The sequence below is a fragment of the Anoplopoma fimbria genome, chromosome 14 (assembly GCF_027596085.1).
Source record: "Anoplopoma fimbria isolate UVic2021 breed Golden Eagle Sablefish chromosome 14, Afim_UVic_2022, whole genome shotgun sequence".
Classification (NCBI taxonomy): domain Eukaryota; kingdom Metazoa; phylum Chordata; class Actinopteri; order Perciformes; family Anoplopomatidae; genus Anoplopoma; species Anoplopoma fimbria.
Window position 1 is genome coordinate 22,520,225 of NC_072462.1, and position 14,468 is coordinate 22,534,692.

A 14,468-nucleotide genomic window follows, 5' to 3' on the forward strand; every position below is an offset into this window, starting at 1 on the left:
GTTAATCGATTCTTTTGTTCACCTCAATCCTCATCAGCATGAGGCTGAGCCTCCATTATTGACCAAGAAAAGAAGGAGGGATGGAGGGATGGACAGATAGAGCATGAAGAGAGATAGTTAGGGATGGGGAGAGATAACGAGGAGGGCAAAATACCCTGTAGGATTAGCAAAAAGAGTGGATAATAGGGAACAAGTGTGACTGCAGATACAGTGGGCTATCAAGTGAGAGTGAAAGGGGGGGGGCGGGGGACTGGAGATGAGCAAATCATACGCTGTAACTTATCCTCCCAGTTCACCAGAGACCTAAGACACTTTGGTTTATGGAAGCATGGAGGCCAGACTCCAGGTAGCCGCTGGGAAATGAGACTTTTTTTTTTTCACGCCTGAGAGGGTCTTCCCTGTACCTAACTGGCCACACTGGCCACCAGACCTGTACACTGGTCCCAGCTTGGTGCTTTGTCAATGTGCTGTGACTAATCCAGGAGGGGTCCCGCATTTTCTCTCACCCTAATTAAAAGAGGATTAGATGGGATGGAGCTCTGGGCCACTCAAACATGCACAGCCACCGTCACTTCGCTTTCCCAGGATAATCACACTTACGGGGATTGCCTGGATTTTCTGTGTTGGCCACCACCTGAACTCCACGGACGGGGCTGCCAATGATATAGTTGCTGAGTCTAAATGAGGCTTACGAATATGGATTGGTCCACAAAAAAGGGCACTGAAGCAATTCACAAATACACACTCCAAATCTTTGGCTTGTGATTATAAAATGTAATACTGATGGCTTAACAATCATTTTAATAATAATATCAGCATGTGCTGGGAGGATATCTAAAGGGCTTTTAATAACAGTGAGCTGTTTATTTATTTTTTAAATACCCAGTTCTTCAAAATTTGCACCAGTCTAATAATCTATTGTAATTTAAAGCAACTCTTGGCAGTTCAATTCATTACACTGCTATTTCAGCTACATTGGAAAATAATGTAACCTAAAGCAATCAATACAAAGTGAGCTGAAGAACCACATAACTTCAGGATTAACTGAATAAACAGACAAATCAACCTGTTCATGATTCTAGCAGCATGTTACTAAAGGCCTGACTTGTGTGTTCATGGGCAGTGTTTGCCCCGCACACAGACCTATAGGCGGCTTGAGTGGGACCAGCCCTCAGGCAGCCACATATGGACAACACTGACACCAGTGGTCACTTCCATCCAAATACTACTCACTGACCTTATACCTCACTATTGTTTACACCTATTTGTTTATTTATAAATGGGATGAATAATTATGGAACATTGAACTTAATAATTACAACAACAAACACAAACCTCCAAGAAATATCATGCCTATTGTCACTCCAATGGCTAAAATGCTCATCGGTTTGTTCTTAAGGTTATTTGTTGTATGTCAGAGTGTTTGTTTGCTTTTGTTATACACCAACATAAAAACTTAAAATGCGTTAATTTAATTTTTTCTTCATCAACATTTCTTATGTAGCCACTATGGATGTTTTTATTCCCTCACGACAAGTCATGTGACAAACCAAAAAGCCCAACATATGCTTTATCTTTATCTTGACATTTGTGTTTTTCTCTAAACTTGCTCTGCAGCTGTATAGAAACAGGCATGGCTCAAGGTTTCAGGCACCCTGTGCACGTAGACATGTCTGATTTGCATGGCAATAGGTTTGCACTTATTGACAGCATTTCACACTTTATTTATTTTGTATAACTGGAGAGACAATAAACATCTTGCATTTTGAATCCTACTCACTTCAGATAGGTTATTAATGGGAGCTACTTTCAGCTGTTTACCAATTCTGCACATTGTCCTATAAATAGCCGTCTTACATTAGCCAGTTTAAAGTGCTGGCTACACCGTTGGTATGTGGGAAGCCTTTAGAAATGTAACTGAGGCCATAACCTCAACCCAGAACATTGTTTAAGTGCCTGCTATGAGCATAGCCCACAGTGTATTTTCAATCCATTTGCAGCTTGAATTGTCAGTCACAGATTACCTCTGAACATAATCATCCAGATTGCAACACTAAACTAAACTGTTAACTCAAGTGTTGCAAAAGTATAGTTAAAGAGGCAGATTACTAGTGGAGAACAATAATTCTCCAATCAGAGGGTCCGAATATGGTTTGATACCCGGCTTCGGCAGTCGATGTGTCCTTGGGCAAGACACTTAACCCCAAGTTGCTCCTGAAGGCCATCGGTGTGGACTGGATGATGAATGTTAGTTAGAGTCTGATGGTGGCACCTTGATGGTAGCCTGTCATCAGTGTGTGAATGGGTGAATGATATGTAACATACTACTGACTGTAAGATTACCTTTGAACATAATCATCCAGAATTGCAACACTAAACTAAACTGTTAACTCAATGTAATGTAATGTAATGAAATGTGCTGTTTAGGTAATGTAGCCTACACTCTAGAAGAAAAAGTAAAGTGTACCAGGATGGTTACACACTGCATTTGTAAAACAAATGTCAGATTTTGTGCAATTTTACTGCTTCTGCAGCAAAAACAGACCATTAAAAAAAACGACTATTATTTTGAAGGGCTGGAACGCGTCCAGTTCCGTATGCCGGGAAAACGTGCCACCCTTATGCGTCACTGCTCCTGCAAGTCACAGTTAAGGGTAAAAACCCCCAAAGACGGGCCCCACCCCTCGGCTGCAGCGGACAGGCGCAGTAAACACAGTAAACACGCTGCAGCTGCTCCACCCCCGGTACACGCTGCAGCTGGCCTAGCATGGACACCGACAACGAAGAAGTCGCAATGAAAAAATCCAGTAGACGAGAGCGGCAGTCAGGTAACGCAACATATCAAATCACACATCAGCAGTAGACGTTAGCTTGTGCTAGCTAACGTTGATAAAACGAGCTAGCTGCTGTCAGTGACGTCAGCGTCCGATGACGTCACTGATCATGTGACTGTGTTGAACCATTGACCTCCAGTGTAGCGTGTGTGTGACAGACAGCTGGATCTGCTCTTTGTAAGCTGGTGAAATAGTAATAGTAAATAGTAATAGTAAATAGTAATAGTAAACTAGTAATAGTAAATAGTAATAGTAATAGTAAATAGTAAAGTAAATAGTAAATAGTAATAGTAAATAGTAATAGTAATAGTAAATAGTAATAGTAATAGTAAATAGTAATAGTAAATAGTAAATAGTAATAGTAATAGTAATAGTAATAGTAATAGTAATAGTAAATAGTAATAGTAATAGTAAATAGTAATAGTAATAGTAATAGTAATAGTAAAGTAATAGTAATAGTAATAGTAAATAGTAAATAGTAATAGTAATAGTAATAGTAAAGTAAATAGTAATAGTAAATAGTAAATAGTAAATAAAATAGTAAATAGTAATAGTAATAGTAAATAGTAATAGTAAATAGTAATAGTAATAGTAAATAGTAATAGTAAATAGTAAATAGTAATAGTAAATAGTAATAGTAATAGTAAATAGTAATAGTAATAGTAAATAGTAATAGTAATAAATAGTAATAGTAATAGTAATAGTAATAGTAATAGTAATAGTAAATAGTAATAGTAATAGTAAATAGTAATAGTAAATAGTAATAGTAATAGTAAATAGTAATAGTAATAGTAATAGTAATAGTAAATAGTAATAGTAATAGTAAATAGTAATAGTAAATAATAGTAAATAGTAATAGTAATAGTAATAGTAGTAATAGTAAATAGTAAATAGTAAATAGTAATAGTAAATAGTAAATAGTAATAGTAAATAGTAATAGTAAAGTAAATAGTAGTAATAGTAATAGTAAATAGTAATAGTAAATAATAGTAAATAGTAATAGTAAATAGTAATAGTAATAGTAAATAGTAAATAGTAATAGTAAATAGTAATAGTAAATAGTAATAGTAAATAGTAATAGTAATAATAGTAATAGTAATAGTAATAGTAAATAATAGTAAATAGTAAATAGTAATAAAGTAAATAGTAATTTAAATTAAATAGTCTGTAAATATTATATTTCAGTATTGTAAATTTTTAAATGTTTTTATTGTATTTATAATAGTAATAGTAATAGTTTAATTTTAAATAGTAATTAAATATTAATAGTAATTTTTATTAAATAGTTTTTATAATAGTCTTTCTTTACTATGTAATAAACTTTAACTCTATGTAATAGTAAATAAAATTTAGTAATAGTAATAGTAGTAATACTAATAAATAGATTAATCTTATCTTAGTTATTTAGTAAATCTAATAGTAAATAGTAATAGTAAATAGTAATAATAGTAAATAGTAAATAGTAATAGTAAATAGTAAATAGTAATCAGGATTGATTATGTCAGTGACGTCACAAAAGGGCTGGTAGACAGCACCCCAGGGCAACACCCATTGACATGGAGGCAGCCTGTAACCTTAACTTTATATGAGTTAATTAACTAGTTATATACACAGTACCAGTCAAAAGTGTGGACACACCTTCTCATTCAATGGTTTTTCTTTATTTTCTTCTTTCTTTATTTTTTTCTACATTGTATTTTCTTTTTTAAACAAACAAATGCTCTACAAAACCAGAATATGTAGATTAATATTGAAGACATCCAAACTAAATCACAGCTTAAAAAGTGCAAGTAAAAGTCCTGCATTCCAGATTTTAAAAATAATATCAGAAGTATTTGCTACAAATCTTAGCCTATCAAAAGTAATAAATAATCATAATGCAGAGTGGCTCAGTGTTATACCATTGGATCATTGTTAATCGTGTATTTATACAGGACCAGTCAAAAGTTTGGACACACCTTCTCGTTCAATGGTTTTTCTTTATTTTTATTTTTTCCTACATTGTAGATTAATATTGAAGACATCCAAACTATGAAGGAACACATATGGAATTATGTGGTAAACAAACAAATGCTCAACAAACCAGAATATGTTTTATATTTTAGATTCTTCAAAGTAGTTGAATGAGAAGGTGTGTCCAAACTTTTGACTGGTACTGTATATATACACCATGTATCCGTTATTCAGCTATGCCTAAATACTGCAACATTACTGTAAGTCGTTCAATGGCGTTCTAACTTATAACTTTGTCTGTAGGTCCACTCACTTTACATGACATTGAAGGTAGGGATCTCATTCATTGAATGGCTGCATGTCTGTATCTGATTTTTAAAAATATTTTCTTTAACTGATCTAGTAAAATGCTGTAGGTTAGGTGGATGATGTGGCTGCAAATGTTAAGTCTAACAAGTGCCTACAAGTAGTGAGTGTGTATGTGTGGGTGGAGGTGACATGAAACCTTAATAACCATAACCATGCGTTTACAAAAGTTGGGTGTTCAGAGATGGATGAAAGCGGCTCTGAGGCATGATTAGTTTAGAAATGTGTGCTTTTATCAAGAGAATATTAAGAGGTAACAACTGAATGAACTTGCTTTTTTTCATCAGCTGTTTGCACATGTATCAAATTCAGTGTATATTGAGATATTCCCACAGATGTGTTTTTGTCTTCTTTCCCCCCAGCTTTGGAGAATTCCGACTCTGACATTGGCTTGTGTGGCTGGCTGTTGGTCTCGCTCTCCATTCTTCTCATGCTGCTTACTCTGCCCATCTCTGTATGGATGTGCATTAAGGTCAGCTGGTGGTCATCTCCAGTGTTTATTTTCCACTTTACAAGCAAAGTTAGCTGGTATAATAGAGTAAATTATTGAGGATGGCCCACTCTGTTTATTCAGAGAAAATGTTGGGGTTTGTACAGCGAACTCGTCCTCTTTATTATGTGTATTTATTTAACAGTCTTCAGAGCTGGTGAATAATTATTTGCATTTACTTTATTAAAAGCATTCTTGTGAGCAGGGTGATTGCTCCGTGAATATGAATAAGTATCCATTAACATATCTCAATATCCAATTACATGTAGAATGTCAAATAAGAGAAAGAGCAGACTCGTATACAAGCCATGTTTTTTCTCTATACACAGATTGTGAAGGAGTACGAGCGAGCCATTATCTTTCGCCTTGGGCGCATCTTGCGAGGAGGAGCCAAAGGTCCAGGTTAGTCTTTTTTTTTATATATATATATATATATATATATATATATATATATATATATATATATACACACCAGCAAATCAAATATCGGCATATTTTTTACCAAATACCTCTGTCAATATTGTAATGAAATTGAAGTCCTTTCACGAAATATCTATATGTAAACAATGAGATTTTTGATAAATAATCATCAGCAATGTGGATATACTGACCAAGTAGGTAAATGCATCAGTTTCATTGTTCAATTATGTGTCTAAGGCCAGATGATGTCATAAAACCTAAGTGAGCAAACAGGACTAAATGGTCACATGAACAAATATTCTGCTCATGTTGTTGATCCTTTACCTTGTAATGCAGTCGATTTGCGTCGGCCAGGTTCAGACCTGGCATTTACAAGCATCTTGGGTGATCTGATCACAAGGAAACAGCTTTAGGTACAGGTGTGAACGCATTGTGACCACATTTGGAGGTTGTCTTGTGTGTACGTCACAAGCAATGTGATCCACAACAGCTTGTGTAGCCGAGGTTTACCTGCGTCTGTAGCCTACTTTAGGGTTGGCTCGATCCGATCCCAGGTGCTCTGAAGCTCTGTTGGCTGACGTTGCTTGGCAAAAGGCTGTGTTGTTCAGAATGAAGGAGATCCTCGGGGACGGCAGGAATACAATAACTGTATTGTTTTTTAATGTTCATAAAATGTAACTGATTTCACAATTATGTAGGATATTATCACTGCTGTCTCCTGCTGCTTAAAAACAGCAAAGCATTTGTTCTTGAGGTAGGCTATGTCTTTATTTGAATATAAAATGAGGAAGTGAGATCCAATCACAAGCGGTCACTCAAGACAAATGTGGAGATGCATTCTAATGCCGGGTCTCACTGTCTGCCCCCTCCAGCCAGTCAGTGACAGTTATCGATGCAGATTCAACAGCAGACACTTGGCATTTTCCCAGCAGATGCTCTGCTTCTGATTCCGATAATTCGACATTTGTTGTTGTTGCCTGTGACTCTTGATGGTCAACAAGCCTAAAATCCCAAATTACAGCAATTGTTGCCTGCAAGGAATCCCTAAATGACACATCATGTGAACATAAGTTTACACTTTCTTAGTTTGACTTTAAACACTAAGCACAGCTGAGACTAATTAAATTGTTATTAGTTTGCAGGTGTTTGAGGCTATACCAAGGTATTGGGGGAAAAAAAAAACCTGGCACTAGAGGAAAAAGTCAGGGACAATTCACAGAAATCTTTACAATTCAACCTGAAGGAGACATGAATGCCTGTTCTAAACTCCAGGGCAATGCCTTCAGTAGTAGTTGAGACATTTCACTCAGAACCGCATATGTCAATCTGCTTGTGGACATTCTCATCCCTAGTGCCAGGCTGCTAAAATGGTTGAAAAATCTTAGCATGGGAAGAATCACGACTTCCCATCCCCTTCCAGACTGACAAAAGACAAGTCAAATACATATAACAATTACAAATTAAAATATCTTGGCCTAAAAATAACAACAACAAGAAGCTCCACCTCAAAGTTATACACAAGTTTAAATGGGCTCCCAGTCCACAGAGCCATATATCTGGCGATGCTACTGCATATGTTTCTGTTCAAGGTCTGAGTGATTTAATCATTCTATTCTCAGCGATGTGACTTCTGTTTTGATAGGCGATGGATTTGTTTAAGTTTTAAAAAAAAAAAATACAGACTCCCTCGAGGAATAATTTGCATGCATCTCATAACTCGCTGTCTTTTCATCTTTGATTTCTTGTTTTACGGGATCTAAAAAACTAGGCAGTGTCCTCTCAAAATGCTGAAATGTGACTCCTCGGAGTGCCAGGGGACCCCGTTTATGACAGTATGGAGTAATAATAGCTCTCAGCTAGCAAACTTCACGTTCCTGAGGAGCTGTAGGAACCAATGCCATAGCTGAATTCAGCATTTAGTTCCCTGTAATAACCCTCACCCTCATAATATGGCTCCTTCTCAATCTACATCTGCATACAATACTTGGAGGATATTTACTGCAGTTTTAAACAAGCTTGCTGGGACAGTTTGTCGTAAAATGAAAAGGCTGTGTTTTTTGGAACATTCATACATCTGTATACAATCCCCTTCTGCCATAAACAGAGATGTTTATTGAAAGCAAAGATTTTGCCAGGAGGGTGATCTGTGGAAGTTTCCACTGCACCGCAAGATGGTTTACGGAGTCTTGTGTGAGAGCAACTGAGGTCTCGTCTCTCGTCTGACAGGAACTATTATCGTTAAGAAAGCTTGGAATGTCAGGACAGAAACGGCACAAGGAGACTGCTGTTGTCTTCTTCTCCCCTCCCGAACAGATGGCTGTGATCTCGCCATTTAAAAACACAATATCCTGACAGGAAGTGCAGCCCCGCTAGTCTTTAACTGGTGTGCCATTAATGTTTTGCTAAATGATCGCACACCTAGCACATGTCTGTTTCACTCAGGCACATGCCACGTGTTGTTTAATGCACTAATTCAATCATTGCGACTTGAAAACGGGCTCATGAAAGCTGCAAACATCCACAGCTTTGCCTCGCTGTCATCACAGCTGCAGTCTTATAACGAGAGCTTGACTTGGCCTCCTGCCAGAATTCCATTCATCCCGGTGTTTTCAAACATTTGTGAAGACGCTTCCTCATTATTGTGTTTACAGTGGCTTTAGTCTTTGTTAAAAAACTATTTGCGTTCTTGTGATTCCGCAGGGCTGTTCTTCATCTTGCCGTGCACTGACAGCTTTATCAATGTGGACATGCGCACCATCACCTTTGACATCCCCCCCCAGGAGGTATGACACGTGCACTTTCAATTACTTAAAACAAACACTTTGACACATTCACAGACATTCAAAGGACATCAAATTAATTGTGGGGATTCTTGAAACAGCCCGCAGTAATTCAATTTGAACGAATTTGAACATCTCCATCTACTATTTTCCCCTTAAAATCACTAAACAATTTCTACCTTTTTATCTCCTATCATGCGTGCTCAAACACTGTCCCGCTCTCAGGTTTTGACCAAAGACTCAGTGACAGTGAGTGTCGACGGTGTGGTGTACTACCGGGTCCAGAATGCCACTCTGGCTGTGGCTAACATCACCAATGCAGATGCCGCCACCCGGCTGTTGGCCCAGACCACCCTGAGGAACGTCCTGGGCACAAAGAACCTGGCGGAGATCCTGTCTGACCGTGAAGAAATCGCTCACAGCATGCAGGTAGAGTCCAGTAGCTGTTAGCTGCCATTGGGATCCAATACACGCCAGTGCTGATATGCTTCCATAGCTGTGGGGATGATGCAATATGTGTGAGGTTGACGGTGCCCGGTACGCTTATATGGCTTAGGCGGGTAGGTCAAAAAAGTGAAAAGGCAGGGCTCTGCCTCAGTTATTAATAACTTGTGTGCAATAGTCCACTTTCAACCGTTCCACATACCCTTTCCTCGTCGAGGTTGGCTAGAGCGGCGCTGTGCATTCCAGCAACAGTCTTGTGAGTGCACTGGTGGTTGCAAAAAGCATGTCGAATGAGGCTAAATCTCGGAACTGTGGACTCCATTCTTTTTCTACACCGTGCAGCCAAACACCAGGCTAAAAAAAAAGAGAGACTTGTTTAGTTGCTGTTTTTCTTTTCTGTTGGGTATGAATATGAACATACCCAACAAAATTACATGAAAACATTCTAATGTATATATTTTTTTTATTTATAGTTGTGAATGTGCAGGTCCACTACCATCTGCCAGGGGGTGCTGCAGCACCCTCGACACCCCTCCTTCCCAATAACGTAAAACCCACGTCGCCCATATTCAGTCTCCTCTTTAAGCTGTTTGCTGCTTTTCCAGCAGTAGACATTTCTTAGGATATCCTCTGGGAGCTGTGTTGATGTAAACATTGGAATGCAAAAAAAACTTTATTATGGGAAAGCTGCACTGATGATTATTTTTATATTAACAGTAGATGCAGAGTTGAGATGAAGAAGGGCAAAAGTCTGAATAGGTCAAAACCCCAGCAACACTTAAATTTAGAACTTAGTGCCACCCCTTAATTGCACTTCCTATCTGAGCTCTCCAGATATTAACAATAGATCAAATAACAATGTATAATATCAATATTGCATATAGTTAATATGTCATGGTGACAAACCCACAGAAAACCATCACACGACTCTGCAATTCCCCTTTTGTGGCTTTTTTAGAGCGTTTATCAGACAAAAGTGCCATCTTCACTACACAAAGATGAGTCTTGTTAAAACTTTCTCTTTCATAAGGTTTGTATGAGGCTGTGATGCATATTCCTCAACAGTTCTGAGTCATTATGTCAATATGCTGACATTCCTTCACTGATATATATGTTGTAAATATGCTGTACTTATGAGAGAAAATGAAAGACTTCTCCCCTGAAATAATGCACCCTAATGCATCATGCAGAAAACCTGTTCATGTAAACATATTATATAGTCAGTAAAAATAGATACAGGCAATAATATGAGACTCCTGACTGGCTCCCAGAGAAAACAGAATGCAGGATTACAGTGGCACCTTGCCTTAAATCCAGTTTGCCTGAACTCGGTGTCAGTTAAACTAACAAACTGCAGTAAGAATGTGTATCCGCTGTAAACTAAGAAAACTTGAGCTAATCCTGTGTTCCATGCAGAGCACAGCTGTTAGTTTGCCTTTAAGTTCAATTATTGATTTATTCATTAAACTTTTACTTCAAGTTTATGTTGAGCTTCTGTAACTGATTTAATATTTATTCCTGATGCACACAGTCGGAAGGTTTGTCAGCAAGCAGTCGGAGGTTCATTTACATTACATTAACATTTGATCTGGGGCTTAAATACAAGCCTTGTCAACGGAAAGGGTGCAGTAATATAACAGGATTTTACACAAATAGGACCCTGCATAGTTTTATTTATTGTGACATTGGAGATGAACACTTACATGATGAAAAAGGTATGACTGGAAGTTTTAGTTTTTACATTACAGTCATGTAGCAGACGCTTTTATCCAAAGCGACTTACAGGAAGTGTATTCAACATAGGTATTCAAGAGAACTACTAGTCACCAGAAGTCATAAGTGCATCTCCTTTCTTAAACAAGCATCTCAAAGCATAAACCAGAGCAAAAGTATAGTGCAGAGGCAAATTACTACGAAAACAATAATTGCAATAAACGAATACGAATATAATAAGTGCTATAAACTAATACGAATGCAATAAGTGCTACGAGGAAGGCTCAGGGTAGTACTTCATGAAGAGGTGAGTTTTGCTGAAATACTGCTAGCGTTTTTAGCCCATATACATAGTTTTCGAGGCGTTTCCAATTTGACTTTTGGCATCTGGAAAACGGCATAAATCTGTGAGACAGGGATGAAACCAATAAAGTCACAGCCTACGTCAGGAGATTGTAGCCGTTCACCAAAGGTACATAGTGAAAGAACAGGCATTTGAGTGGGAATTAAGGCGGCGCCCTTCTCCCTGTTAAGTTTATTTATTAAGTTTATCATGTGTTAAATGAGTGTTTCTCAAAACCAGCATTTCCAGTTCACCATCCCCACTGAAACACATTAGAAAACACAACAGAAGAATGGTTAAACCTCCTCCTCTTCCTATATCTTGTTATGGGGGTTTGCCGCCACCATCTGGCACAGAGTGGGATTTTATTGATTGGCCATTTAGACATCAACATCTGTTTGAATATGTAATTACACAGATGATGTCTCTGGATCAGTTTTTTTCAGACTACTATGTGAGTATAATGTAGTGACGATTGCTTAAATTGCAGACGCTGTGAACTTTAAGAGCCTTGATCAAATCACTGTTGAATAGTCGTACGGTTGCTGCAGCATAAACACAGTGGTGTTTATAGACAGATGCTGAGAGCGTGCAGCTTCAGACCTTTTTAAATAAAGCTTTCACAGTAGGAGTCTTTTAATTAAATACAACAAGAACCAAGCTCCTTTCTCCAACAACGCCACGGCACTAAGTACAGAAACCAATCTGTTTTGTATGGTTTTCAAGGCTCCCAATATGTAGGTGCTGATCTGAATGAAATACTTAATGCATACAAGTGGAAGAAGAAGCAGTACTTTAAAGCTTGCAGTGTTTGCAGAATTGCATGTGTAATTTTAGCTGTGCGCTAAATGTAATTTCTGTCTGCAAGAGAGAAACGTGCGAGCAGGTTTAGCTCCATCTGCTGGACAAATTAAAAAGCGCAAGATAGTTGGCTTTGAAAGAGGAAAGAGTTTTTTGTTTTTTCTTTATCACACAAAACATTGTTGCCATGTTGCCAGTTTTGTCAAATGCTGACAAAATAAAATATATTTTAACAGAGGCTCCAGATACTTAAGAAAACATGTTGAACACTCTGTCTCCTCAGTCCACTCTGGATGATGCTACAGACGACTGGGGGATCAAGGTGGAGCGGGTGGAGATCAAAGACGTCAAGCTGCCCCTTCAGCTCCAGAGAGCCATGGCTGCTGAGGCTGAGGCCAGCCGAGAGGCCAGAGCCAAGGTAGGGTGGTTCAGTTTAAAACGCTGGATTACATATTTACAGCAGTATTCATTCATCCTTTTATAATATCAGTTTTGATTTCGAGCAGCGATCCCTCACCCTCTGTGTTCTCTTCTCAAAGGTGATCGCAGCGGAGGGAGAGATGAACGCGTCGCGGGCGCTGAAGGAGGCCTCCCTGGTGATTGCGGAGTCTCCGTCAGCCCTGCAGCTGCGTTACCTTCAGACCCTGAGCACCATCGCCGCCGAGAAGAACTCCACCATCATTTTCCCGCTGCCGCTGGAGATGATGCAGGGCTTTATCAAACGCTGAGGAGGAGGAGGAGGAGTCCCAAAACGCGTTGTTCACATTAGCCATGTCACATTTGGTTCATTTAGGTTTCGATAGCCCAACAGCATTGATCAGAAACTAACAGGTTAATTTTTAAGAAAAAAAACAAAAAACACAGAATGACATGAATTACAAGAGGTGCTTTCCTTTTACATTCGGCACGCCATTGATTCAAAGAGCTTTGGCGCCACGTTTCAAAGCGCTACATCCGATTTTAATGTATTGTATTGTTAATGTCTTGCCTTTCATTTTATCTTCTGTTGGCTTTGCGGAAGTTTAATATTATTCAGGTCACAGATCCTCCGATCGATTGGCCACGCATCGTTATCAGCTGATATATTCTATACAGTTTGATCGGTGTTCTCTATGAAAGCTAACCGTGGACATCCCTAGTTCACATGCACACACTCACACTACGTGCATCACTTACACACACGCACACACATATTTAGTCCTCTGTGTCTATTAAGCATGTCTCTTTGAACCAGCAGTGCTAATATGACTCTTGGGAAGTTGTGTTTGTGGCTCCTGATGCAAGAAGAACATTTGGCAATTGACTTTACCAAAACCGCTCAAACCTCAGAGACCACAGCTGACAGCCAGGCCGCATGCACGCATGTTCTGCATCTGTGTTAGAGGAAGTAACTCTAGATTAGGAGTCAGCAGCAGTCTGCAATCTGAATCACATAAATAAACCATTGTTTGTTTACTTAATTCCATTTTGGATAATGGCAATACGAAATGTGACATGGTGCATTACTCAAATCTGTTTCTCTTTTCATGCACTGACCTGTGGTGCAAAACAACCAGTCAGTAAGCTGATAGAGCGTGCTTTGTCAGCTGAACGGCTGCAGTGGAGTTACAGCTAAATCTACAGCAGTCAGCCGGTGCGTCCGCCAAGAACTTTGTGTGAGATCCAACTTTTTATGCTACCAATGTAGAGATTAAGTTAGGTTTCCTGACTGTTAAAGAAGCAGAGAAACCTTTAATCATCCTTCAAATTTACAAACATTTCAAAGGGAAGTGCCTGCTGGATATGTTGCCTTACACCTTCATACACACACAGTCACATTCCTGTACTTATACATACATATGTCTTCTGATATTGTGGCACTACAGTATACTGTACGCTCTACTGTTCTTGACCTTCTCCACTCGTAACTTTCATCTGTGAGTGAGAGAAAATAACACTGGCATGCTGGTATAAACATCTGCTTTTGCTCCTTTGGAGTCACTGGATGGATCCACACAAAAGCTGCAAAGGCTTAATCTTGGTAAATTAACTATTTTATTTGCTGTAACTGTAATACTAACTTGCACGAGAGGTTGGCTTCTCAAAATAGCCCATCCAGAAAGTAGAGATGGGACAAAGTGACATGCAAATAATAACACAGAAACACACACACTGCACCTTTTCTCAAGTTGCCAAGTCTTTCGTCACAGATTACGTAAAACTTTTCAGGTTGGATATAACTTGTATATGTTTACAGTATGCTTTCTTTTCATACATAGTATACAATATATTTAAAGGGTGGATAAAATGTTAGGAACTCCTCAGATAACCGTAGAGTCGCCTAT

General features: G+C 38.5%; 1 protein-coding gene across 2 annotated transcripts; it reads left to right on the forward strand.

Annotated features, from left to right (window-relative positions):
* Window positions 1-2,712: 2,712 nt before the first annotated feature.
* stom (stomatin) lies at window positions 2,713-14,449 on the forward strand. 2 transcript variants are annotated; one of them, XM_054611906.1, is made up of 8 exons: window positions 2,713-2,828; window positions 5,091-5,117; window positions 5,516-5,625; window positions 5,973-6,045; window positions 8,764-8,846; window positions 9,069-9,272; window positions 12,428-12,562; window positions 12,684-14,449. In XM_054611906.1, the coding sequence occupies exons 1-8, from the start codon at window positions 2,768-2,770 to the stop codon at window positions 12,870-12,872; spliced, it is 882 nt and encodes a 293-aa protein (XP_054467881.1). In that variant the 5' UTR covers window positions 2,713-2,767; the 3' UTR covers window positions 12,873-14,449. The 2 variants fall into 2 exon arrangements, with proteins under 2 accessions (XP_054467881.1, XP_054467882.1); XM_054611907.1 differs by lacking the exon at window positions 5,091-5,117.
* Window positions 14,450-14,468: the final 19 nt, after the last annotated feature.